A 27,706-nucleotide genomic window follows, 5' to 3' on the forward strand; every position below is an offset into this window, starting at 1 on the left:
TATAATAGTAAGAAAAGAAGATGTCAATAGAAATGGTCTGTTCCGGGGTCAAACTGTGGCCACTCTAACATCTTTATTAAGTGCACAGGCAATGTTTGGAGTCACATTTAACCCTTTTTAAGTGTCATACAAGTGTAAAAAGAAGAGATAGTTCTATATAATAGTAACAAAACTAGAAGAAAGTAGAAATAGTCTGTTCCAGGGTCAAACTGTGGCCACTCTAACATCATTATTAAATGTAAAGGCAATGTTTGGAGTCATATTTCAACATTTTTAGCTGTCATATAAGCAAAACATAGTATAATAGTAAGAAAAGAAGATGTCAATAGAAATGGTCTGTTCCGGGGTCAAACTGTGGCCACTCTAACATCTTTATTAAGTGTACAGGCAATATTTGGAGTCACATTTAACCCTTTTTAAGTGTCATACAAGTGTAAAAAGAAGAGATAGTTCTATATAATAGTAACAAAACTAGAAGAAAGTAGAAATAGTCTGTTCCGGGGTCAAACTGTGGCCACTCTAACATCATTATTAAATGTAAAGGCAATGTTTGGAGTCATATTTGAACATTTTTAGCTGTCATATAAGCAAAACACAGCATAATAGTAAGAAAAGAAGATGTGAATAGAAATAGTCTGTTCCGGGGTCAAACCGTGGCCGTCAATAAAGCTTTAGGACTTAAGTAGTGTTTTTTTCTGGAAAAAGAATTCTTATTGAATTTGTGTTGAAGTCCAACCAAGATGTTTGGATGTTTCCAGGAAATGTCTTTGGGTTTAAAGCTCAAGTGCCACCCACCCCCCCACCCCCCCACCCCCACCCCACCCCAGAGTGGATGTGGGTGTTGTGATGACAGAGCAGTAGGAAGAGGAGAAGGTAGCAAGTGAACGAAAAGTGAAAGCAGGAAGGAGGAGTGCATTTAAAAGGAAGGTCCTCGCCCCGGGATCCAAGCGACAGGGTCCGGAGCTCAGCCGGTTCTGGTCCAGTCATGGCTCCGAGGGTCCGCGGCAAGCTCTTCCTCAGCATCCTCTTCCTCCTCCACTGCTGCACAGGTATTTTATATACGTAATCATATATTCATATTATGAATACATTAAACAGCCTTGTTGCTTGGTATTATTTCTTGTAATATGCAGTGGACCAATAAAACTAAAGAAAAATAATGCGCGGGTCACAAAAGGCCCCCAGACCATGCTTTGGACACCCCTGCAGTAGATTTTTTTTTTGAGCTGGTGTGTGTTTTTAGTTGACACACCAAATAATTTTTTCAGTGTATGTTTAAAAAAAAAAAATTATGACATATTTTTGACATAATATACCTTAAAAAATATATTAAAAAAAATATATATATATATTAAGATGGTGTAACCTTTTTTTGGAGGACACCTTTTTAAAAAATAATATTTTTAACATTTTTGAAATGGTATAACTTTTTCAAAAAATATTTTTTTAGATGGTTTACCTTTTTTTAAAAATATTTCTTTTAGATGACAAAAATATTGTAATTTTTTTGACATGTTTGTTGTTTTTTTAGAGGACAGCTTTTTAAAAAATATATTTTTTAACATTTTTTGAAATGATATAACTTTTTTTTTTAATTGTAAAAAAAATTTAGATGGTGTAACTTTTTAAAAATATTTCTTTTAGATGACAAAAATATTGTAATTTTTTTGACATAACATGGCATACCTTTGATTTTTATTAATTTAATTTATTATTTTTATACATTTATATTTTTTTTAATATAAATTTGGAAATTGTGTTACTTTTGAGAAAAATCTAACATTTTTGAGACAGTGTATGTTTAAAATAAATATTTTTTATCTTCATTTTTTTTTTAATATGAGATGGTATAACAATGCTGAAAGAGAAACATTTTTGAGTTTGTGTAACATTTTTAAGATGTTGTAACCTTTTTATTTTTTTAGAGGACAGCTTTTTAAAAAATATTTTTTTTTAACATTTTTGAAATGATATAACTTTTTTTTTTAATTGTAAAAAAATTTAGATGGTGATGGTGATTTTTTTACATGGCATGGCATACCTTTTATTTAATTTAATTTAATTTTTTATACATTTATATTTTTTTATATAAATTTGGAAATTGTGTTACTAAAAAATCTAACATTTTTGAGACAGTGTATGTTTAAAATAAATATTTTTTATTTTCATTTTTTTATATATGAGATGGTATAACTATGCTGAAAGAGAAACATTTTTGAGTTTGTGTAACATTTAAAAATATATTTTTTGACATAATATACCTTTTTATTTTTTAGAGGACAGCTTTTTTAAAAAATATTTGAAAAAAAGTGTAAAATTTTTTTTACATTGTGTACCTTTTTGAAAAATATTTCTTTTAGATGACAAAATATTGTAATTTTTTTACATGGCAAGTCATACCTTTTATTTAATTTAATGTAATTTCAAATTTATTATTTTTATAAATTTATTTTATAAATTTTATTTTTTTATTTTATAAATTTATTTTATTATTTTATTTAAATACATTTAGAAATGGTGTTACTTTTGAAAAAAAATCTAACATTTTTGAGATGGTGTATTTTTAAAATAAGTTTTTTTATCTTCATCTTTTAAAAATTAATTAATTAATTAATTAATGATTAATTAAATGATATACTTATTTTGAAAGAGAAACATTTTTGAGTTGGTATAACTTTTTTGTTATTATTTGAATTTTTATCAAAAATGACCTTTTTAAAAATAGATATATTTTTCTAAATTTTGTATGGTGTACTTAGTACTTAATGTGTAAATATTTTAGTCCCGTTTTTCCGATGGCGTACCTCAGCCATTGACGGTGATCCGGTTTGTGTTGTCCCAGTTTGTGTCTGTCAGCTTCCGGTCAGCTGCTGCCTGTCCGCCTCCAGCTCCTGCTTGCCTCGTCGGGCCGTGGTGGACTACCGCCTTCAGGTGGCCGGTCAGGGCTGCCACATCGACGCCGTCATGTAAGCGTGCTTCGAGGGCGGGGATCCGGGGCGGGGGCGGTCGGAGGGTTACCACGGTAACCTGTCTTCTCCCCCTCAGCTTGGTGTCCAAACGGGGTTTGAAGTTGTGCGTTGCCGGCGATGCTCCCAAGCTGGAGGAGGTGATGAAGCACGTGGACGGGCTGAGGGAGACCTGCGGCCGCAACGACTACAAGGTGGACTTCCTGCTTCTCTACGATTGGTTTTATTCACTTGTTTGGACACGCCCCCCCACAGTTATTATTCTTTTTACTACACCTTTAATGTCTTATATTTGGATTTTACCACAAAGGGCGATGCCTTAATTACCTTTGTGCTACATGTTTTTATTATTTTCTAAATTTTAATACAAAAAGTAGTCAAATTTTACTACTTAACTACAAGGTGTGTTTGTTTTAAATTTACTGCTTTTACTACAAAAATCCAAAGTGTTGATTTTTACTTTATTATAATGTCTGTTTTTATTATTATTATTATTTATTATTTTATTATTATAACCATTTTTTTATTTTTACTGAATGTTAATTATTTTATTTTACTACAAGGTGTGTTTTAATTTTTTTACCATCAGATAATTTTAATAAATTTATAATTTTTACAATTTTATACTTTTTTTTACTACATGATACATTTTTGATTTTTTTTTAAATACAAGATGTATTTTTATTATTTTGTTCTACTCCAAGGTATTTTTAATTTATATATTTGATATTAGATTTTTTTTGTGTTTTAATTTTTTTTTTTACCATCAGATAATTTTAATAAATTTATAATTTTTACAATTTTATACATTTTTTTACTACATGATACATTTTTGATTTTTACTTTTTTTAAATACAAGATTTATTTTTATTATTTTGTTCTACTCCAAGGTATTTTTTATTTATATATTTGATATTTTATTTTTTTGTGTTTTATTTTTTTTTTACCATCAGATAATTTTAATAAATTTATAATTTTTACAATTTTATACTTTTTTTTTACTACATGATACATTTTTGATTTTTACTTTTTTTTTTAAATACAAGATGTATTTTTATTATTTTGTTCTACTCCAAGGTATTTTTTATTTATATATTTGATATTTGATTTTTTTGTGTTTTATTTTTTATTTTTTTACCATCAGATAATTTTAATAAATTTATAATTTTTACAATTTTATACTTTTTTTACTACATGATACATTTTTGATTTTTACTTTTTTTTAAATATAAGAAGTATTTTTATTATTATCCAAGGTATTTTTAATTTATATATTTGATTTTTATTTTTTACTAGTGTTTTTTTTATTTTAATTTATTTACTAAAAATGTGTTTTTATTATTTTATGGTTAGTGTTTATTTAAATTTTTTCCTTTCCTACTGCTGCAGCTTTTAATTTGAAAAGAGCAGGATGGGCGTGACTTCCTTTTGTGTGAATGTCTTGCAGGGCAAACGCTGCGTCGGAGTGAAGCCCCCCGGCCAGGATGGCGGTCTCTTCTTTTAATCATGTCTTTTTTAATCATTCAAATGATTTTCACAATAAAAGCATACTGATCTTCACTTCCTCTTACCATCTTTGTAGTTCAACTTGTTAGCCAACTTTGTTTTGCATATTACTGCATATTATTGTCATTAAAGTACTTAAGAAATAATGTAAATATTAGTCAAAAATATGGTTTTGTACATCTTATTGTCTCTTATTATGTCTACTATATTGGGTAATAGGAGTGTAAAGGTGACTATAGGGGTGTTATTTCATGTCTAGAGGGCTCTAATAATGTTAAATAGCACATTTAGATGGTTTTAAACTGTTTTTATATGTCTTATTTTCTCTTATTATGTCAACTATATTGGGTAATAGGAGTGTAGAGATGACTATAGGGGTGTTATTTCATATCTGTAGATCTTTAATAATATTGAAAGTGTATTTAGAAGGCCATAAACAGGTTTTCTATGTCTTGTATGTCTTATTTGTTCTTATTATGCCTACTATATTGTGTAATAAGAGCGCAAGGGTGACTATAGGGGTGTTATTTCATGGCTACAGGGCTCTAATAATGTTAAAAAGCACATTTAGACGGTTTTAAACTGTTTTTATAAGTCTTATTTTCTCTTATGTCTACTATATTGGGTAATAGGAGTGCAGAGATGACTATAGGGGTGTTATTTCATATCTGTAGCTCTTTAATAATATTGAAAGTGTATTTAGAAGGCCATAAACAGGTTTTCTATGTCTTGTATGTCTTATTTGTTCTTATTATGTCTACTATATTGGGTAATAAGAGCGCGAGGGTGACTATAGGGGTGTTATTTCATGGCTAGAGGGCTCTAATAATGTTAAAAAGCATATTTAGACGGTTTTAAACTGTTTTTCCATGTCTTATTTTCTCTTATTATGTCTACCATATTGGGTAATAGGAGTGTAGAGATGACTATAGGGGTGTTATTTCATATCTGTAGATCTTTAATAATATTGAAAGTGTATTTAGAAGGCCATAAACAGGTTTTCTATGTCTTATTTGTTCTTATTATGTCTACTATATTGGGTAATAAGAGCGCGAGGGTGACTATAGGGGTGTTATTTCATGGCTAGAGGGCTCTAATAATGTTAAAAAGCATATTTAGACGGTTTTAAACTGTTTTTCCATGTCTTATTTTCTCTTATTATGTCTACCATATTGGGTAATAGGAGTGTAGAGATGACTATAGGGGTGTTATTTCATATCTGTAGATCTTTAATAATATTGAAAGTGTATTTAGAAGGCCATAAACAGGTTTTCTATGTCTTATTTGTTCTTATTATGTCTACTATATTGTGTAATAAGAGTGCGAGGGTGACTATAGGGGTGTTATTTCATGGCTAGAGGGCTCTAATAATGTTAAAAAGTGTATTTTCAAAAAAATGGAGAAAAAGCGTGTGGTCACAAGAGCACTTTGTTATTTCACATCCAGGTTAGTTTGATAGCGTACACAGAAGAAGAAGAAGAAGAAGAAGAAGGTGATATTTACATTTGTTCTGACACTGAAGCTGTCTGCATTATTAGCACGGATGCTAACCTTCCTTCCACAGTCATAGGTACACCTTATCAAAGTATTTCAACTGTACAGGAAAGCAAAGGCTAAATGACATTTCAACTCCTCCTCCTTCCTCCATCCAACACCTGGCTAACAAATTCACCCCCACCCCCTCCTCGCCCCGCCCCCAGGGCAGCCGACAAAGAAAAGGTGAGGTCAGTGACCTTAAAGTGTCCAGCAGTGCAATTCCTTCCTGTTCCTGTAAGGCAAACATCAGCTAAAAGACGCCCAAACGCCCCCCCCCCCCATATTCGCTGCTGACGGCGCCGCCCAAAGCGCCGTTTTTTGTTGGCCCTCGGCATATTGTAAAAATAAAATATGAGAAAAATCATCATCATATATCGCATACGTTCCTTTGGTCGCTAAGCTAACCTACATTGGATTGACTTTAGCAGCTTTCTCGTACAAAACCACCCTTCCCTCCATCCAACACATGCTTTAATTGTGAAGTGCACTCAGACAGGAAGTGCAGCAGAACCCCTCACGTCGAACTCGCCATCGTCAACTATTAATATTATTAGTAGTAGTAGTAGTACAAGAAATGTAAATTTTAAATATAAATGATAATGACAAAGTAAAATAGCAACAAAAAACATAATACACAACTAATGTTTAAATAATATGAAACGTCATTTTCGTGATGCTAATAGTAAAAACGTCAATAAATAAATAAAATACTTCATCTTAGCTTGAATGAGGAGTAATAAATAGTATTTTCATGACGATAAATGTTTTTTTTTTCAGTACAAGCATAAAAGGAAGCGGCAAAGGTGACGTCACTTCCTGTCTTTGTACATCGAAGCCGCTAAAGCTAATCCAATGTCGGTCAGTGTAGGCTAGCTTAGCTGACAGAGCTAATATCTAACCATACATACCTCATTACCGAGCAATGTCTTTTATTTTTACAATTAAAAAAAAAAACACCAACAGGCCAGGAACCCCCCCCGCCCCCACGGGGACGTCTTGGTTTGACGATGTTGAAGAAGCTAAGCTAGCGCCAACAAGCTGTGTTGTTATAATTAGAATGGACGAGAGGCTAGCAGAGACCTCTAGTGGACATGTTTAGCATAGCAGTCATCTGTCACAGGAATATTGCACTGACATGTCTGGGACACGCCCCCTGCCCCCTCCCCTTTGACAGCAGTCACGTGACCGCCCACACACGTCGAGGAGAACACACGGGGAAAGGGGCGGAGCCGCCGAGAGTCTGATTCTAGGATGTTTTCCTGCTCACTTCCTGCTTCAGCGGCCGCCATATTGGCTGTCCTCGGCGCTGCAGAGCGTGACGTAGACGATGGGGACCAGGCCCCGGTGGGCGCCCATCGAGCACAGCAGCCAATCCGGGTCGGCCTTGCTGAGCACACGCAGGACGTCGCCCTTGTTGAAGCTGAGCTGGCCCGGCTCGGTGGCGATGTGGTGGCACAGCGCTCGCACGTCACTGGGGGAGGACAACACGCCGGGTCTTTGGGACCGGGTCTTAGGGGGGGGTGACAAGGAGGTTCTTACCATGTGGACGCATCCGCCGCCGCGCTCGGTGGTGGGGGTGATGTGGGCGGGGCTTTGGTTTGGATGCTCCCGGCCGGAGACTCCGCCTTCTTCCCGCCTCCCGCTCCGATGGTCTGAGCCATCAGGCCCAGAACGGACCCATCCAGGCCGAGCCAGCCTGAGGGTGGCCTGGCGGGGACCAGACTTTGTTAGACAACAATCCTGCGCCCCCCCCCTTCCCCGATGGAAACTTACCTGGTCTTGTGAGCTTTGGCTTTCTGCTCTGTTGCGTCCGCCCTGGTGGGGGACCCCACGCTGGCGCCAAAGAGGCGCCCCCATCGCAGAGTCTGGGCCGGGCTCTCCTGCTGGGCTTCAGCGGGGGTCCCGCCCCCCGTCGCCCCCTTCTCCTGGCTGAGAACCGACTCCGGCGGGCTGCCCATCCACGACGGACGCCCTCCGGGTCCGAGCGGCGCTGCCTCACAGCCGCCTTTCCCGCGGCCCTCCCCTTCTTGTCTGGACTCGGCGCCCTCGACCACACCCTCCCTTGTGGGCGGCGGCCGGCAGTGTCTTCTCTCCGACGACGTCCTCCTCTTCTCCGTCTTGACGAACTTGGACCCCTCGGCGGACGGGTCGATGTAGACCTGCGAGGACTGCATGAGCTGGTACCACCATCCCGCCTGCCGGTCCTTCCTGGCGTCCTCGTCCTGGCGCCGCTCTTCCCTTTCCTGTCCCACTCCCGTCACCCGCCCCCCTTCCGCCCCCCTGTCCTTCCACAGGCTCGCTAAGCCACCCTCTGTGGCGTCCCTCTCACCTGCTCCTCTGGAAGCTTCCACCCGGGGCCAGGTGCCCTCTCGCCGGAGCCCCGCCCTCTCCTTCCTGGCCACCATCTCGCCCACGGTGGCGCTCCACCCCCTCATCAGCTGGAAGGTGGAGCGTCCGGAGCGGTCGGCGCTTTGGCCGGCCGAGCACAGCTGCTCCTTGCGCCTCAGGTGCTCCTCGCCTCTCTGGAGGAGGTGCGGCTCAAAGAGCAGGTCCAGGTGGAAGGGGAGGAGCGAGAGCGGCTGCAGGAGGAGGAGCAGCTCCTCGTAGAGATGCTGACACGCCCCCTGAGACAGGGGGAGGAGCCCCCAGGGGCTGTAGTGGGCGGCAATGATGTCTGAAAGAAGACGCGGGTGTTTCAAGAGGGAACATCTACCTCCATGACGTGCTCCTTAGAAGATCCTACCTTCGTGTGTGAACAGGTGGCTGAACCAGAACTCCAAAGACTTCAGGCTGGAGGAAAAGACCAGATCAGAAGACGGGACAGAGGGACCAGAGCAAGAACTGCAGGGGACTCACTTGAGGAGGCCAAAGATGAAAGCGTTGAGTCTCATGCTGTGGTTGGTCAGCTCCGAGAACTGGCTCACCTTAGAGAACAGGTTGTGGAGGACCCGCGTGGACGGGCCTGGGGGGGGGGCAAACACCACAGAGAGACAGTGAGCCGGGAGTCAGGAGACGGGACACCAAAGTCCAAATGCTTGTTCTCACCCAGCTGGGTGGAGGCCTCCACCAGACTCCAGGGCTGGCAGCGCCGCTGTCCGATGATCAGGTCCAGCACGTAGGCCTTCAGGCCGTCCTGCAGGACCTCGTGCAGCGCCGGACACAGGTACTTGAGGATGAGGTGCCCCACGTTGGGACTCACCCAGCTGTTCCCCAGTTTAGCCTGGTGGCACCCGAAACGGGGACGGGTTCACCAGACTGCCGGTCAACACGGAGGACGTGATGGTTGACGTACCTTCACATCCGGGTCTCGACTTGTCCCGAAGTGGGCCACGATCAGATCCACTGCTGTGTTGACCGCCTTCACCAAACCTGGCAGGAAGGAAGGGCAAAATACATTGTTGAGATGTAAAGAAAACTATAGGGGTGTTATTTCATGTCCAGAGGGCTCTAGTCATGTTAAAAGCATATTTAGAACGCTATAAGCATGTTTTCTATATCTTATTTTCTCTTATTACGTCTACTATATTGGGTAATAGGAGTGTAGAGAGGACTATAGGGGTGTTATGTCATGTCTGGAGAGCTTTAATAATATTGAAAGTGTATTTAGAAGGCCATAAACAGGTTTCCTATGTCTTGTATGTCTTATTTTCTCTTATTATGTCTACTATATCGTGTAATAGAAGTGTAGCAATGACTATAGGGGTGTTATTTCATGTCCAGGGGGCTCTAATAATGTTAACAGGCATACTTAGAAGGTCCTAAACAGGTTTCCTATGTCTGGTATTCTTATTTTCTCTTATTATGTCTATGTACTATATTGGGTAATAGGAGTGTAGCAATGACTATAGGGGTGTTATTTCATGTCCAGAGGGCTCTAATAATGTTAAAAAAATGTATTTAGAAGGTTGTAAACAGGTTTTCTATGTCTTGTATGTCTTATTATGTCTACTATATTCTGTAATAAGAGTGTAAGGGTGACTATAGGGGTGTTGTTTCATGTCCGGAGGGCTCTAATAATGTTAAAAGCATATTTAGAAGGTCCTAAACATGTTTTCTATGTCTTGTATGTCTTATTTTCTCTTATTATGTCTACTATATTGGGTAATAGGAGTGTAGAGATGACTATAGGGGTGTTATTTCATGTGTAGAGAGCTCTAATAATGAATGTTTTGAATGTTTTCCTGGTAACATTTGCTGTTTTTCTTTCAATTCTGCTTTTTTTTTTTTTTTTAAGTTTTCCAATGATTTCAACTTCCTTCTTGTAAATCAATTATAACTTTATTCCCATAATATTTTGACTTTATTCCAGTAAATTCCAGTAACTTCATACCCAACCTCAGTTTGCAAACATGATAACTTTGTTTGTCATAAAATAAATAACATTACATTACATTTTTTGCTTTATGTTCAATTGGTTTTTTTGAAGTGGCCCCCGGGCCGCACTTTGGATAGCCATGCTGACACCCATTAGTCGTCAATAACGGGCCAACATCCTCATGTGAGGCAGACTGACAGTCAAAAAAAAAGGCGGGGCCATCATCCTCACCTCGCTTGTGCATCAAGTCCACGCTGACGTGGGGCTGTGAGGAAGAGGAGGAGGAAAAGGAAGACGAGGACGCGTCGGGGGAGAGGCAGAACTCCTCTGGCGGCCGCTCGGTCAGAGAGAAGTAGTCGGGCAGGAAGTCGCCGTAGCTTTGCTGCATGGGCTTGACTGAAGGGGACACAACAACAACAACAATTACAACACAGGAAGTTGGGGGTCACATGACCCTGGAGAAGCACACGTGATGAAACAAGGAGCAGCACCATGGGGGCGTCCTGGCGGGTGACCCGACGGAGCCAGAGGGAAATCGAACACGTTGCGTCGAGCGGGGCGCCGGGGGTCCGAGCCAGTGGCGGTGGCGGCGGAGGAGGAGGATGCAGACGACGATGAAGAGACGCCGCACGGCCTCTCGCCCCCGAGGGGGTTTTGGCGGCGGTACTCCCTCCACTTCAAGGCCTGAGGGGAAAGGTGGTGTGCTGGGGGGGCATCGATGGTGGGGAGGGGAGTCGGAAAGAAGGGAGAGAGGAAGAGAAGACCAGTGAAAATGAGACAAAAGATGGAGGTTTGACAACCACAATGTACCCCACTGGGCATCTTCTGTATAGTTGCTCCCCCTAGTGGTCCGGTTGGTACATTCACATTCATCGACATGACGGTCAAAGATCCTCTATACTCTCCTCTAGACAGCTGTTTTTAAAGGCCTTGCAGCTGAAACAAAGATCCTCTATATAACAGGAGCGCTCTGTTGTTTTTAAGGACATATTGCAAAAGAGTGAGCTCATCAAAGATCCTCTATATAACCCTAGACCTGTTGTTTTTAAGACCCTGCAGCAAAAAACAAAGATCCTCTACATAACAGGAGCGCTCTGTTGTTTTTAAGCTCATCAAAGATCCTCTATATAACCCTAGCTCTGCTGTTTTTAAGACCCTGCAGCAAAAAACAAAGATCCTCTATATGACAGGAGCACACTGTTGCTTTTAAGGACATATTGCAAAAGAATGAGCTCATCAAAGATCCTCTATATAACCCTAACTCTGCTATTTTTAAAGACCCTGCAGCAAAAAACAAAGATCCTCTATAAGACAGAAGCACTGTTCTGTTTTTGAGGTCATACAGCAAAAACAAAGCTCTGCTGTTTTTCAGGTTCTGCGGCAAAAATGCACATCAAAGATCATCTATACACAAGGAACTCTGCTATTTTAATGCCTTGCAGCACAAACAAAGATCCTCTATAAGACAGGGGCGCTCTGCTGTTTTGAGGCCCCTGAAGCAAAAACAAAGGTCTTCCAAGACAGGTCCTACAGCAAAAATGCGAGTCAAAGATCCTTTATTCGGCAGTAATTGTGCTGTTTTTAAGGCCCAATGGCACAAACAAAGATCCTCTATAAAAAATGATTGGGAGAGCTCTGCTTTTTTTTTTAAGGCACTATGTGAGTGAAAGATCCTCTACATGAGTGGACCCCGCAGCAGAAACAAAGATCCTCTATATGACAGGAGCGCTCTGTTGCTTTCAAGGAAATATTGCAAAAGCGTGAGCTCATCAAAGATCCTCTATATAACAATAGCTCTGCTGTTTTTAAGACCCTGCAGCAAAAAACAAAGATCCTCTATAAGACAGGGGCGCTCTGCTGTTTTGAGGCCCCTGAAGCAAAAACAAAGGTCTTCCAAGACAGGTCCTACAGCAAAAATGTGAGTCAAAGATCCTTTATTCGGCAGTAATTGTGCTGTTTTTAAGGCCCTACAGCACAAACAAAGATCCTCTATAAGACAGGAGCGCTGTGTTGGGGAGAAGACGAGTAAAAGCTGAGAGAACATTCCAGAAGTTACCGTTGTTCATCCTGGCTGCTTTGCCGGCGTCCGCGTGGTTCCCGGCCTTCACGCATCCCAGCGGGCTCAGCGTGTCTCGCTGCAGACCGGGTCCTTGGACGGGCGGCAGCATGGGCGGCACCACGCCCCTTTTTAAGCCCAGGCTGGCAGGGGGAGGGGTCGGCGGCAAGGGTCCCGAGTTCTGTTTGGCCGTGGCGGTCTGGGGGCAGCGCCCCGCCGAGAGCGGGCAGGAAAGGTTGTGAGCGGGGGCGGGGCTGGGGGTGCACGTGGAGCACGTCCCCGAGCTGGTGGCGGCCTCTTGGAGGTGCACCGGGGAGTAACTCCCTAGGGGCGACGGACGCACCGAGTCGGGGGGTGGCGGCCCCGCCGACGCTGCGTCGTCGCCGTCCTGGGCCTGCATCCCGGACACGTGGCCCGTGAGCAGGGGGGGCAGCGGCTTGGGCTGGGGGGGCTTGGAGGCCAGCTGGTGGTGGAAGGTGAAGGGCTGGATGGGGAGGGTGGTGGGACGCTGGTCTTTGCTGTAGCGGACCACTGGCGGGTGGACGTCACAGGAGCCGGAGGGACCACCTGGGACGAGGAACACAGGAAGTGTCAGAAACGGGATTAGCGGCTGGTCTCATTTTAGCTACCATAGTAAAACCACAACAATCTGCAGAAACATAGAGCTTAGACCTAAAACTGCACGGTCATCACACACAACCTCAGGTCCAGCATGAAGCGGGAAGCCATCTTTCTTCTTCCTCCGTGTGTGTGTGTGTGTGTGTGACGTCAATAACATTGCGCAAGCTTGTTTGTGAGTCCAAAAAGGCAGGGTGCAATGACGGCGTCGGGCCACAGGTGGCAGCATTGAGCAGCATAGCAATGACACGGCTGAAGGGAAGGGAGGGAGCCGGGTGTAATGCTGCATCTCCGCCGCAGGGGGCGACAAAGCGTCACGGCGGACAGATGACAGAGCCACACACCCTGCAAGGCCTGCGCCTCCTTCCCTGGCTCCATCATGACTTCAGCTGCCTTTCTTTCACGCTCGGGACATTAGCGAAGGGGGGCGGCGCCCACCGCAGGCTTTTAAAAAAACAAAGCCTGATGAATAAAACATGTGGAAAGTTGCTGCACAGCTTCTCATGATGATCCCAAAGCATCATCATGGCCTCCACGTTCCAACTCGGATTTCCACTTTTTTGTCATGATTGATGATTGGGAAGAAGCTAATTAAATATGGCAATATGGCCGCAGCATTCATTGGTATACTTGGCATGGACCAATAGTGAAACGTGGGGGTGTCTACGGTTTTATATTTTTGGGCGTACACAAACCTTCATGCTGTGAGTTGTAACCTCCAGCAAAGGCCGCCGCGGCGCTAGCCTCCGCACGCTTCTCCAATACGGGACAAAATTCAGCCGAAGAGTGGGCGGAGTAGGTCGAAGAGAAGGGATCCGCCTTGAGCGACGGCGACCCGCCGTGCCGCCGCTTGCTCCTGGCGATCTCGGCAAAGGAGGTGACTCGAGGCGGAGGGGGCGGCGCCATCGCCCCGCCCTCACTGAGACGCACCGGACAGCTCAGCATGCGCTCCAACGAGCCCAGCCTGGGGGGCGGGGACTTGTCCAGGTGGCGGTCGTAGCTGCGGGAACGCAGGCGTCCGACGGGAGGGGAGGCGTTGACGTAGACTTGACCTTGGATGAGGGCGTGGGCGTGGGCGTCCTGGCCCTCGCCCCTCCCCTGGTCGTCATCTTCCTCCTCTTCATCTTTGGCGTCTTTATCTCTCTGGGGGAAGACATATTACATATTAAAACATATTATATTTAGAAGCATAGATTGGGGGGGGGGTCACAATTATATATAATGTACAAGTTATATAGTATATTTCAACTAAAAAAAAAAATGCTTTTAAATCTTTTTTATGCATAATGTCGATATTTATTTTATTCCCATAATATTTGTACTTTATTCCTGTAATATTCCAAATTTTTCCTCAACCTTATTTTTTCCAAAATTTTCTTTTATTGAATATGTTCATATTTCATATTATGACAATTATATATAATGTACAAGTTATATAGTATATTTCAACTAAAAAAAATGCTTTTAAATCTTTTTTATGCATAATGTCGATATTTATTTTATTCCCATAATATTTGTACTTTATTCCTGTAATATTCCAAATTTTTCCTCAACCTTATTTTTTCCAAAATTTTCTTTTATTGAATATGTTCATATTTCATATTATGACAATTATATATAATGTACAAGTTATATAGTATATTTCAACTAAAAAAAATGCTTTTAAATCTTTTTTATGCATAATGTCGATATTTATTTTATTCCCATAATATTTGTACTTTATTCCTGTAATATTCCAAATTTTTCCTCAACCTTATTTTTTCCAAAATTTTCTTTTATTGAATATGTTCATATTTCATATTATGACAATTATATATAATGTACAAGTTATATAGTATATTTCAACTAAAAAAAAATGCTTTTAAATCTTTTTTATGCATAATGTCGATATTTATTTTATTCCCATAATATTTGTACTTTATTCCTGTAATATTCCAAATTTTTCCTCAACCTTATTTTTTCCAAAATTTTCTTTTATTGAATATGTTCATATTTCATATTATGACAATTATATATAATGTACAAGTTATATAGTATATTTCAACTAAAAAAAAATGCTTTTAAATCTTTTTTATGCATAATGTCGATATTTATTTTATTCCCATAATATTTGTACTTTATTCCTGTAATATTCCAAATTTTTCCTCAACCTTATTTTTTCCAAAATTTTCTTTTATTGAATATGTTCATATTTCATATTATGACAATTATATATAATGTACAAGTTATATAGTATATTTCAACTAAAAAAAAATGCTTTTAAATCTTTTTTATGCATAATGTCGATATTTATTTTATTCCCATAATATTTGTACTTTATTCCTGTAATATTCCAAATTTTTCCTCAACCTTATTTTTTCCCAAATTTTCTTTTATTGAATATGTTCATATTTCATATTATGACTTTTTTCTTTAATATTGCAACTCTATGATACTAAAATTATATATTTATATATATATATATATATATTTATTATATGATTAATTTATTCTCATAAATTTTTGTCATTAGAATAAATTTTTTTCTCTTAATATTTTGACTGCAAATGTTTAAAAAAATAGCCAAATATTGTCTTATTATAACTTATTTCTTATCGTAATTTCTACAATATTTTGACTTGGCTTGGGAAAATTACAGCCAGTTATTTCCATTTCTGATATTTTCAAATTAATTAATTTTCCTCATAATATTTTTTCTTATTACTTAATCTCCTAAAAAAGATTTTGAAATTATTCTGGCAATATTACTGCTGATTTTTTAATTTTTGCTTGTTGTTTTTTTTTTTCTTCAAATGTGCAGCGGACCAATGAAAGAACAGCTGCGGGCCGCAAATAGCCCCCGGGCCACACTTTGGACAACCACTGCCTTTGATTCTGTTTTTCAAAAAAGCGACTAGCGTCAAATTATTGGTACTTATTGACGTCTCAAAGCGCTCCGCGGTGGCTCCGCCTTGCTTGTGACATTAAAAAAAAAAAACGAATAAAAAAAAGAATACTTGAATACTTGCATCAGTACACTTCAACAAGTATACTGTGTAAACTGTGTACTGTGAAATGAAATGACGGCGCTATATTGGTCTGCAGACGCAGTCATGTGATCAGCAGACAGCAGCTGAGGTCTAAACAAAGAAACGACTTTTCTTTCTTTTATGCAACATTTCTTTATTCTGCTCCGTTTCTGCTGACTCACATCTCCCATCCTTTAATAGCAACACTGAGCTGTCTGGAGGGCTCTAATAATGTCAACACTTAGCCATCTTGGCTACATCGCAGAATGGGATGGACTCACTGGGAGTGGTTGCAAGTCACCGTTAGCAAGGAGAGAAGAAGGGGAAGCGGGTAAATATTGTCATCGCCATTGCCAGTCAGCGCACAAATGGAAACACAGCCTTATCACCCTCAATAGTCGCCATCTTGGCCACATAGTGGAAATTGAGGGACAGACTACAGTGGTTGCAATTCACCATTGAAAAGGAGAGAAGATGAAGAAGCAACAAAAAATTGTAACCCTCATTTCCGGCAGGCGCACAAATGGAAACACAGCCTTATCACTTTCAATCATCATCATCTTGGCCACATTGAGGAGAGGGAGGGACAAACTGCAGTGGTTGCAATTCACCATTAAAAAAAGAGAGAAGATGAATGAGCAACAAAAAATTGTAACCCTCATTTCCGGCAGGCGCACAAATGGAAACACAGCCTTATCACCCTCAATAGTCGCCATCTTGGTCACGTAGTGGAAGGGGAGGTACGAACCTGAGTGGTTGCAATTCACCATTTAAAAAGGAGAGAAGATGAAGAAGCAACTAAAAATAGTAATCCCCATTTTCGGCAGGTGCACAAATGGAAACACAGCCTTATCACCCTCAATAATCGCAATCTTGGCCACGTAGTGGAAGGGGAGGGACAAACTGGAGTGGTTGCAAATCACCATTGAAAAGGAGATAAGATGAAGAAGCAACTAAAAATAGTAATCCTCATTTCTGGCAGGCGCACAAATGGAAACACAGCCTCATCACCCTCAATAGTCGCCATCTTGGCCACGTAGTGGAAGGGGAGGGACAAACTGCAGTGGTTGCAATTCACCACTGAAAAGGAGAGAAGATGAAGAAGCAACTAAAAATTGTAATTCTCATTTCTGGCAGGCGCACAAATGGAAACATAGCCTCATCACCCTCAATAATCGCCATCTTGGCCACATAGAGGAGAGGGAGGGACAAACTGCAGTGGTTGCAATTCACCATTAAAAAAAGAGAGAAGATGAATGAGCAACAAAAAATTGTAACCCTCATTTCCGGCAGGCGCACAAATGGAAACACAGCCTTATGACCCTCAATAGTCGCCATCTTGGTCACGTAGTGGAAGGGGAGGTACGAACCTGAGTGGTTGCAATTCACCATTTAAAAAGGAGAGAAGATGAAGAAGCAACTAAAAATAGTAATCCCCATTTTCGGCAGGTGCACAAATGGAAACACAGCCTTATCACCCTCAATAGTCGCCATCTTGGCCACGTAGTGGAAGGGGAGGGACAAACTGCAGTGGTTGCAATTCACCACTGAAAAGGAGAGAAGATGAAGAAGCAACTAAAAATAGTAATCCTCATTTCTGGCAGGCGCACAAATGGAAACACAGCCTCATCACCCTCAATAGTCGCCATCTTGGCCACATAGTGGAAGGGGAGGGACAAACTGGAGTGGTTGCAATTCACCATTGAAAAGGAGAGAAGATGAAGAAGCAACTAAAAATTGTAATCATCTTTTCCGGGAGGCACACAAACGGAAACACAACCGTATCAACCTCAATAGTCGTCATCTTAGCCACGTAGTGGAAGGGGAGGGACAAACTGCAGTGGTTGCAATTCACCATTGAAAAGGAGAGAAGATGATGAAACAACTAAAAATAATAATCCTCATTTCCGGCAGGCGCACAAACAAAAACACAGCCTTATCAACCTCAATAGTCGCCATCTTGGCCACATAGAGGAGAGGGAGGGACAAACTGCAGTGGTTGCAAATCACCATTGAAAAGGAGATAAGATGAAGAAGCAACTAAAAATAGTAATCCTCATTTCTGGCAGGCGCACAAATGGAAACACAGCCTCATCACCCTCAATAGTCGCCATCTTGGCCACGTAGTGGAAGGGGAGGGACAAACTGCAGTGGTTGCAATTCACCACTGAAAAGGAGAGAAGATGAAGAAGCAACTAAAAATAGTAATGCTCATTTCCGACAGGCGCACAAATGGAAACACAGCCTCAACACCCTCAATAGTCGCCATCTTGACCACGTAGTGGAAGGGGAGGGACAAACTGGGGTGGTTGCAATTCACCATTGAAAAGGAGAGAAGCAGAAGACCAATTTAAATATCAGAATTCTAATTTGTGGTAATTGTGCAACAATAGTAATGGATATGGGACAACACTACAGTCAAAAATTCCCACACTGAGGAAGTAAGTACACAGTGTACACACACAGTGTACTTAATGAAGTGCACTCACACGAGTACGCCATTTAAGATGGTGAGTGTATTCATTCAAACAGTCAAAGTCCAATTCCCTACTCACCCTCGCCGACCCTCCGTCCTCGTCTTCCTCGACACGTTCGGCTTCCTCGCCGGCTCTCTGCCTGAACAGGAAGTACTCGCTGGGCTGCGTGGGGGCGGGGCTGCCCCCGCTGTGCTCCTCGGAGCCACTGTGGACCGAGGACCCGGCGGGGCTGGGGGACGACTGGGACGACAGGTCGCAGGTGACCAGCTTGTAGTAGTTCTGGGTGGCGACCACCAGGCGGGCCCGGCTCTGCAGGCAGGACGCCAGCTCCCCCGAGGAGGGGCCGCCGTGAGAGGGGTGGAAGGCGTTGCAGTTAGCGTCCAGCTCCAGGGCGGCCTCCACGGAGCAGGAGGACAGGTGGGGGAAGGTGCCGCCCTGATGCCGCGAACCTGGAGCTTCAGCGGGTGAGCTGTGCAGGTCCAGGTAGAAGGCCCCGCCCGTGGAGTCGCGTCCCGGCGTGTCGGAGACAGGCGAGGCGCAGGCGGGGCTGTTCAGGTTGGCGGGGGCGGAGCCCGGAGGCTTTTCAGGAACGCCGTTGTTCATTTTGTTGTAAATGGCGCTGAAGTTGACCAGCACGCCGTCCGAGCTGTTGCAGGACGAGTCGCTGCCGTAGCCCTGCTGGCACTCGGCGAAGGCGTCCGGGAAGCCGGGGGGGAAGTTGCGGGAGCAGCAGGAGCAGTGCTGATTGGACGAGCCCGACGAATACGAGCCGGTCTTGCTGCTGCGCCCGCACTGCATGGGGTGGTCCTCGTCCTCGTCGTCTTCCCAGTCCTGCTCGCCGCAATCCACCGACATGTTGGAGCCGCTGCTGCCGTGGCGGCGCTGGCCGTCCAGGCCCGGGTCCGAGTCTGAGGCCACGCCCCCCAAAGACCGCCGCCTGCCGTGCAAAAGGAACGGCTCCGGCGCCAAGCCGAGGTCGTGCAGGTGGAAGGACGCCATGGCGTCGTCGAGGGCGGAGTCGGCGTGGAGGCAGAAGGAGGAGTCTTCGTGGTAGCCGCTCAGGTTGTCCTGGTCGTCCTCGTCTTCGTCCTCGTCGTCGTCCTTCAGCAGGAAGGGGTTGCGGCGTAGAGGACTTCGGCGCCTGCTCTTGGCTCGAGGCAACGTGTGGGCCGCCCCCAGCTGCTCGTCGGAGATGCTGGAAGCAAAGGAGGAGTCGCTGGCCGTGCTGCCGCCGCCCCTCTTGTCCCCGGGGCGGGCGCCCCAGGCGGCGCTGGAGGTCTGGATCAGACTGCTGTAGAGCAGCGCCTCCCTCTGCAGGACGTCCCGCTCGGGGAGCGAAGTGGTGCGACTCAAGCCCAGGTTCTCCGGCAGGCTGAAGGGGTTGCTCCTCTTCAGGGAGCCCCCCTGCCGGGCCCCCGGCACCTGGCAGTGCACCAGCGGGATGTGGTGCACGATCAGGGTCTCGCCGGATAGCTTGGTGGTGTCGTCCATGGTGCGGAGGGTTTGGGACCGGAGCTACAGCTTGAGGATCGGTGGCGCGGCGGATGTGTCGGTGCACGTGTTCAATGCCGGCCTGACGGGCGCGGCTGTGGATCGCTGCCAGGAATCTGGAAGGAGAGGTCGGGGAGGTCGACGCCGTGGTCGGAGTGGTACATCTGAAAGACAGACGGCAACAATCTTATCGGCCATGCTTTTCCTCGTAACATTAGGACTGTATTCCCATAGGTGACTATAGGGGTGCTATTTCATGCCTAGAGGGCTCTAGTGGTAAAACCCAGATTTAGAATGTCATAAACGGGTTTCTATGTCTAATTCCCTTATGGTGTCTACTATATTAGGTAATAGGAGTGTAAAAGGTGACTATAGGGGTGCTATTTCATGTCCAGAGGGCTCTAATAATGTCAACAAATAGTATTTAGATGGCCATAAACATGTCTTATAAGCCTTATTTTCTCTTACTATGTCTACTATATTGGGTAATAGGAATGTAAAGGTGACCATAGGGCTGTTATTTCATGTCTAGAGGGCTCTAATATTGTCAAAAAAATAGTATTTAGAAGGTCATAAACAGGTTTCTATGTCTAATATCTTATTATGTCTACTATATTAAGTAATAGTAGTCTAAAGGTGACTATAGGGGTGTTATTTCATGTCCAGAGGGCTCTAACAATGTTAAAAAAGTGGATTTAGAAGGTCATAAACAGGTTTTCTATGTCTTATAAGTCTTATTTTCTTTTACTATGTCTACTATATTGGGTAATAGGAATGTAAAGGTGAACATAGGGCTGTTATTTCATGTCCAGAGAGCTCTAATAATGTCAAAAAATAGTATTTAGAAGGTCATAAACAGGTTTTCTATGTCTTATAAGCCGTATTTTCTCTTATTATGTCTACTATATTGGGTAATAGGAATGTAAAGGTGACCATAGGGTTGTTATTTCATGTCCAGAGGGCTCTAATATATAGGTTTCTATATATTATATTTTCTATCTTATTATGTCCACTATATTAAGTAATAGTAGTCTAAGGGTGACTATAGGGGTGTTATTTCATGTGCTGAGGGCTCTAATAATGTTAAAAAAGTTGATTTAGAAGATCATAAACAGGTTTTCTATGTCTTATAAGCCTTATTTTATTTTACTATCTCTACTATATTGGGTAATAGGAATGTAAATGTGACCATAGGGCTGTTATTTCATGTCTAGAGGGCTCTAATATTGTAAAAAAAATAGTATTTAGAAGGTCATAAACAGGTTTTCTATGTCTTATAAGCCGTATTTTCTCTTATTATGTCTACTATATTGGGTAATAGGAATGTAAAGGTGACCATAGGGTTGTTATTTCATGTCCAGAGGGCTCTAATATATAGGTTTCTATATATTATATTTTCTATCTTATTATGTCCACTATATTAAGTAATAGTAGTCTAAGGGTGACTATAGGGGTGTTATTTCATGTGCTGAGGGCTCTAATAATGTTAAAAAAGTTGATTTAGAAGATCATAAACAGGTTTTCTATGTCTTATAAGCCTTATTTTATTTTACTATCTCTACTATATTGGGTAATAGGAATGTAAATGTGACCATAGGGCTGTTATTTCATGTCTAGAGGGCTCTAATATTGTAAAAAAAATAGTATTTAGATGGTCATACACAGGTTTTCTATGTCTTATAAGCCTTATTTTCTTTTACTATCTCTACTATATTGGGTAATAGGAATGTAAAGGTGACCATAGGGTTGTTATTTCATGTCCAGAGGGCTCTAATAATGTTAAAAAAGTGGATTTAGAAGGTCATAAACAGTTTTTCTATGTCTTATAAGCCTTATTTTCTCGTACTATGTCTACTATATTGGGTAATAGGAAGGTAAAGGTGACCATAGGGCTGTTATTTCATGTCTAGAGGACTCTAATAATGTCATAAAAAAGGTCATCAAGTCATCAACAAGTTTTGTTGCATAGCTGTACCCCAAATGAAGCAAACGGTGTCCTTAAATCGGAGTCAGGAGCAAAAACCAACCCCGCTCATGATGTGATTATCATGTAAATTAGGATTAGGAGCGAAACAGAAATGAAATGTTAACACGTTGAATAATCCAGTGTGATAGCGTCGTACTGTGGAGATTATCCCACGTGAGACGATTACGGCGCAGTGAAAGTCAAAAGAACATCTTACATCTTCAGTGGATTCAGAGCATATCTTCTTCTCTCTATGAGATCCAAAAAACCTCCTAGAAGACTTCTAGAAACATGGCCGCCCTGTCCTGATTCCAGCACACCAGAAGAATCTTTGAATGGACTCGTTAAGACCGGCAGCCCTCACAGACACAAGAACGCATTCCAACGCTGACCGGGAATTTCAATGAAACCCACACAGATCACATGATCAGGAGGGGCCGTTCACAGACCAACCCTCGTCATGACAACGCTAAAGCCTCGTACGCGACGCCGCCTCGCTCCTCCCCCTCCAAAACCTCCTGCTGGGACTGACTAAAATAATCGAACCACAAGGGCTGTGATTGGTCGGTTTTTAGTACATTATATATTATTTCCTCTGTGTGCGTCTTCTCCGCCAACTTCAGATCAACATTGACCATAAAAGTGAAGTTCCAGCTCCAGTAACAATCTCTGTCTCGTCAACAAGTGTCATGCTATTATATAAGTTTTTTGATAATCATTAAAAAAATCTTATTTTTAATAATAATCATTTAAAAATCAACAAATCTGAAGAACTTTTGCTAAAATAAATTTAACGAGCAAGACAGTGTTTTTTTCATTTAAAAAATGTTTTTATTGAAAGATTATATCTATAATATATATATTCTTACGATAATATATAGTTAAATAGTAAAAATCATAATATAAAAATAATAAATATAACTATATATAAAGTTTAAAAAAAATAAAAATAATTAAAAAATAATAATTTTAACTTAAAAAAATATTCTTTGAATTTTAACTTTAACTAAAAATTTTAATTAAATATACATAGGTTTACAATATAAAAAATAAAAATGTAACTACATTAAAAGCATATAAAATAAAAAGAAATTAAAATATTTTAAAACCAAAAAATATATATTTTTTACAATTCAAATACGTCAAAAACAAGTTAAATATCTTTGTTACAATACAAAAAGAAACAAAATAATTTCAAAAATTTAGAGTTAAAAAAACATTAAAAAAATATAAAATAATTTTAGAATTAATAAACTAAAATAAGTATTTTTGAGGATGTATTATTTCCAGGCTTTCGCGGGCCGCATAAAATGATACAGCAGGCTGAATCAAGACCCTGCGCCTCGAGTTTGACACCTGTGACGCATAAACAAATCTTAGCACTCGTTAGCTAAGATGCAAAAACTAGCCTGTGTGGTTAGCTAGCGATACATGCTCACATTGTAAGAGAGTCTTCAACCGCCCTTTTGACCTCCGTCTGCCAAAGATGGACGTGACCTCGATGGCCGCCTCCCAAAAGACTTCCTTCCCAAACCCGTTTGTCTCCCTCAAGTAGATTAGCCATGCTTACATAAGCAGCCTGCCGCCACAAATAGCTAGCATCTTCGTCTTCGGCTAGCAAGATCGCTTGAAACAATGGACGATGTTAAACGATTAGAAAAATAACATTTTTTAGAAAAGTAGCTAAAATGGAAGACACGATATTGGGACGGTATTGATATATTAGTAATAAAATAACAAAATGACGAGAAAGTGGCTTCTTCATTCAAGAAAAACAAAGTTGTAAAATTAAAAAATATTAATAAAAAATATAAATATATTTTTAATTAAAAGTAATGTGAAAAAAATAATAACAAAGGAACATTTGGTGGGAAAAAATGATGCTTTATCATGAAGTCATAATCTGATGATAACAATATTATAATATTATATATTATATATATATATATTATATATTAAATATAAAAATTCTAAATAAAAGAAATATTAAAAAATAAAAATATTTAATTAAAAGTTGTGTGAAAAAAAATAAAATAAAGAATAAAGGAACATTTAGTGGGAAAAAAAATGATGCTGTATCATGAAGTCATAATCTAATAAAAATCTTATAAATATTATAACACTAAAACATTAAAATATTATATATTAAATATACAAATTTTAAATACAAGAAATTAAAAAAAATAAAATTATTTAATTAAAAGTAATGTGAAAAAAAATTAAGAATAAAGGAACATTTAGTGGGAGAAAAATGATGCTAAATCATGAAGTTAATCTGATGAGAAGAATATTATAAATATTATAATATTAAAATATTATATATTAAATATAAAAAAAATTAATAATTAATTACAAAGATGCACAAAAAGTGCAAGAAAAAATATATATAACATTGTTTGGTTCCAAAATGTAAATATCCTCAGATTTTTCAGAATGGAAAAAGTTTGCACACCCCTGATGGCCACAGTTTGACTCTGGAACAGACTATTTCTATTTCTTCATAGTTTCCACATCCCAAAAAAGCGCAGCGTCCTGAGTATTACAATAACCTTTGACCCCGGAGGAGCCTCCAAAGCAGGCGAACGACACACGCAAGAGACATGCTGCAGCTGCTGCAAATATGTGGGAAGCTATTCAGGGACAGACACACAACACACAACTGGCCCAGTGTGACCACACACACACACACACACACACACACACACACACACACACATCTTTGCAGGCAGTAAAAGTGTGCAAATTAGTAAACGGATGGTGTGCAGCAGGAAAGCAGTAATAGTTATTTATAGTGTGGGTGTGGTCACAGCAAAAGCCCTAAATACAGTTCATATTAAAAAATAATAATAATAATAAACATATTTGTTGTTTTTACCCTTACGTAAGAACACTAACGTTACAAACACACACGTTTTGTTATGATCATATAACAATATCATACATAGTTAGCTTAATTTGACTTCGAAGCGATCTCATTCCGTAACATCCGGCAACTCGACTTTTATTTTGAAGGACAGCGACGGAAGTGCCATTGTCATTCTTCCACCCAGCTTGACAGCTGTTGTTTCTGTGCTATGTGATCAATATGTGATCGAGTGAACTCGCAGGCCGCTGATGCGTCATTAATCGAACAGCAACATGGCGGCCGCATCCGGAACACAATCATGTCTTCCCGTTGTGTAACAAACAATTTGACGCGATGATGACAAACGTCCCTTTGTGTCAATGCGATAAGGAATATCCAATAAAAACACGATCGCCACCATTTTGCCTTTTAAATGCTACCACGAGCTCCACGGAGAGAGGAATGTGGAGGAGGAACGTCGAGGCTCACTCCCCGCAGTGACCGTTCAAGGCGTCGTTTGTCCGGGACTTCAGTCTGCCGGGGCGCGGAACGAAACCCTCCTCCCGGTGCCTCGCTCCCACTTTCCCCGGGGACGATGCGACAAAGAGCGGCTTCAACACTCACCTTGTCTCGGTGGTCTTTTGTTGATCGGGGTTGGTGGGGGGGGGGGGGGGGCGTCACGCTGCGTCTTCTTCGTCCTCTTCAGGTGTGTGCGCGTGCCACGCTCGCTCACGTCGAGATGATGCTGCTTCGACTCGACACAGCGCGCGTGCTTGACGACGGGATGGGCAGGGCGCGAGCACGTACGACGTCAACACGAGCTCGCGTTGGATTGGTTTGCCGTTAGCTTATCTAACCGGGTTAGCTACACGGAGCTAATTTAGCACCTCGACGTGTTACTCACATTTCGTCATGCTAATCACGATGATGTTGACTAAACGGCATACATAACCAAGCAAACACAACGACAAACGTATTGTTAGCTTTTAAAATCATTTGAGGCATTTGAAGTGTGAAATCATCCGTACTGTGTCGAGTTACAGACCATATAAATTCCAATGGTGCTCTCATTTCCGGTAGTCGAAAGAGTTTGTGCAGTAACGTCTTTCTGCCGCTAGATGGCACCAGTTGACAGCTACAAAGTCAAAGACACGGTACCGTACATATTATTGAATCTGAGCTACAGCTATTCACGAAACATGCTAATTAATGTCGTCTAATTAATAAAGTAATATCGGGGCAGCTACTTTGACTTCTTGGTGCCCTCCATTTATTTATACACATCACAACTGAAACGGTGCAATAATATAACCAATTACTTTAGCGTTAAACTACAGGTGTGTCATATATTTTGCCACTAGATGGCAGCATTCGACTTTCATTGATTGATATAATCAAGACGTTCAAATAGCATGTGGTTATCATTTATTGTATATAACATAACACACTTTTATCGGAAATATGAGTAAATATTCTTTTTGCAACTTTTTATTTTGACAATTTACGATGGATTGCATGACATTAGGGGTAGAACTCTTCCAGCCAATCGGCAAAAACAGAACATTATGACGTTAAATGATAATATAATTACCAAATATTACATATTCGATTGTTTTTAAAACACACAAAAGTAAATTTGTGTTTTTTTTACTAGCAGCCTTTTTCTCAGTCTACAGTTATGTAATAATATTCTATTAATTCATTTCCTCCTTGCTGGAATTCCTGCCAAAACATGTCGTTGTTCCAAATTCCGAGCTTCCGCGCCGTCCCTGAATGCAGCACAAGAGCCGCCCAGCTGGCGGGATTTATCTTTAATCGCCGAGCGTCACTTTCACAGTCGTACCTGCGGACGGACGGACGGACCACGGCCGGGAATAATGCTCTCCGCCTCGGTGAACCCCCGGCCCTCATGTGCGCTACTTTGTCCCACTCCACGCTGAGTCGGGGCGAGGGTGGGGGTGAGAGGGGGGGAGGAGGCAGGCGGGACTCGAACTTGTGTCGCGTGTGCTGCGAGATGCAAGAAAGTGACTGAAGGCCGGCTGCGGGAACTGTGTCTGCAATGTCTCTGCTGTGTGTCAGAGGTGAGTAGCGTCCGTTCACCCGGGGGACAGGAAAAGTGGGCAAAGTTTCGGAACGCAGCCATAGCAAGTTGTGACGTCACAGGTGTACAGTATACTCGTCAGGTTGTCATCTTTAAAGGGAAAATGTAGTACGATGCTGAGTGTGTCTTTCAAAAATCACCCTGGTGTGTTGACTTCTTTTGAGACGTACCCCCCCCCAGACCCCCCCCCCCCCAAAAGCTTGATTTTAGACATTGCTAGCTGTTTTTATTCGTTGTTCTGAAAGAAGTGGGTGTGGTAAATTAGCATGCGATGCTACATGGCATACAGCATAGTATCTTGTCGAAGTACAAAAGAAAGTAGTCCGTGTACAGCTTGTACTGTATACATGTACTAGCCACTGGAAATGAGTACATTTGGTGTACTTTGCCCACCCACCCAGGGTGCCCACCCACCCAGGGTGCCCATCCACCCTGGGTGCCCATCCACCCTGGGTGCCCATCCACCCTCGGTGCCCATCCACCCAGGGTGCCCATCCACCCTGGGTGCCCACTCACCTCGGGTGCCCATCCACCCCGGGTGCCCATCCACCCCGGGTGCCCATCCACCTCGGGTGCCCATCCACCTCGGGTGCCCACTCACCCTGGGTGCCCATCCATCCCGGGGGCCCATCCACCTTGGGTGTCATCCATCCACCCCGGGTGCCCATCCACCTTGGGTGTCATCCATCACCTTGGGTGTCCATCCACCTTGGGTGTCCATCCACCTTGGGTGACCCTCCACCCACCTTGGGTGACCCTCCACCCCGGGCGTCCATCCACCTGATGTCGATGCTATCAAAGTCGTCTTTTCGCCGCCGGCG

At 41.8% G+C, this 27,706-nt stretch overlaps 3 protein-coding genes across 5 annotated transcripts in view; 2 read left to right on the top strand and 1 right to left on the bottom strand.

Annotated features, from left to right (window-relative positions):
- Window positions 1-878: 878 nt before the first annotated feature.
- Window positions 879-4,470, top strand: ccl19a.1 (chemokine (C-C motif) ligand 19a, tandem duplicate 1). The gene is made up of 4 exons (XM_058070058.1): window positions 879-1,049; window positions 2,843-2,966; window positions 3,046-3,160; window positions 4,414-4,470. Exons 1-4 carry the CDS (start codon window positions 986-988, stop codon window positions 4,468-4,470), a joined length of 360 nt encoding a protein of 119 aa, XP_057926041.1. The 5' UTR covers window positions 879-985.
- A 1,412-nt stretch (window positions 4,471-5,882) lies between these two features.
- On the bottom strand, window positions 5,883-25,848 carry rusc2 (RUN and SH3 domain containing 2). 3 transcript variants are annotated; one of them, XM_058070194.1, is made up of 13 exons: window positions 25,409-25,848; window positions 18,561-20,137; window positions 13,693-14,140; window positions 12,380-12,946; window positions 10,815-11,027; window positions 10,555-10,719; window positions 9,301-9,377; window positions 9,054-9,228; window positions 8,865-8,970; window positions 8,752-8,798; window positions 7,782-8,682; window positions 7,548-7,715; window positions 5,883-7,479 (listed from the first exon to the last, which is right to left on the bottom strand). In XM_058070194.1, exons 2-13 carry the CDS (start codon window positions 19,971-19,973, stop codon window positions 7,284-7,286), a joined length of 4,476 nt encoding a protein of 1,491 aa, XP_057926177.1. In that variant the 5' UTR covers window positions 19,974-20,137; window positions 25,409-25,848; the 3' UTR covers window positions 5,883-7,283. The 3 variants fall into 3 exon arrangements, with proteins under 3 accessions (XP_057926177.1, XP_057926178.1, XP_057926179.1); XM_058070195.1 differs by lacking the exon at window positions 25,409-25,848 and adding an exon at window positions 22,157-22,563; XM_058070196.1 differs by lacking the exon at window positions 25,409-25,848 and adding an exon at window positions 21,949-22,087.
- Window positions 25,754-27,706, top strand: part of LOC131127881 (uncharacterized) — a 97,196-nt gene continuing 95,243 nt past the window's right edge. The window contains exon 1 of the mRNA XM_058070188.1: window positions 25,754-26,865. Within this exon, the coding sequence (XP_057926171.1) occupies window positions 26,844-26,865 (22 nt within the window). The 5' untranslated portion in view covers window positions 25,754-26,843. The remainder of the gene's footprint in view (window positions 26,866-27,706) is intronic.

Source organism: Doryrhamphus excisus, chromosome 4 (genome assembly GCF_030265055.1).
Source record: "Doryrhamphus excisus isolate RoL2022-K1 chromosome 4, RoL_Dexc_1.0, whole genome shotgun sequence".
NCBI lineage: Eukaryota > Metazoa > Chordata > Actinopteri > Syngnathiformes > Syngnathidae > Doryrhamphus > Doryrhamphus excisus.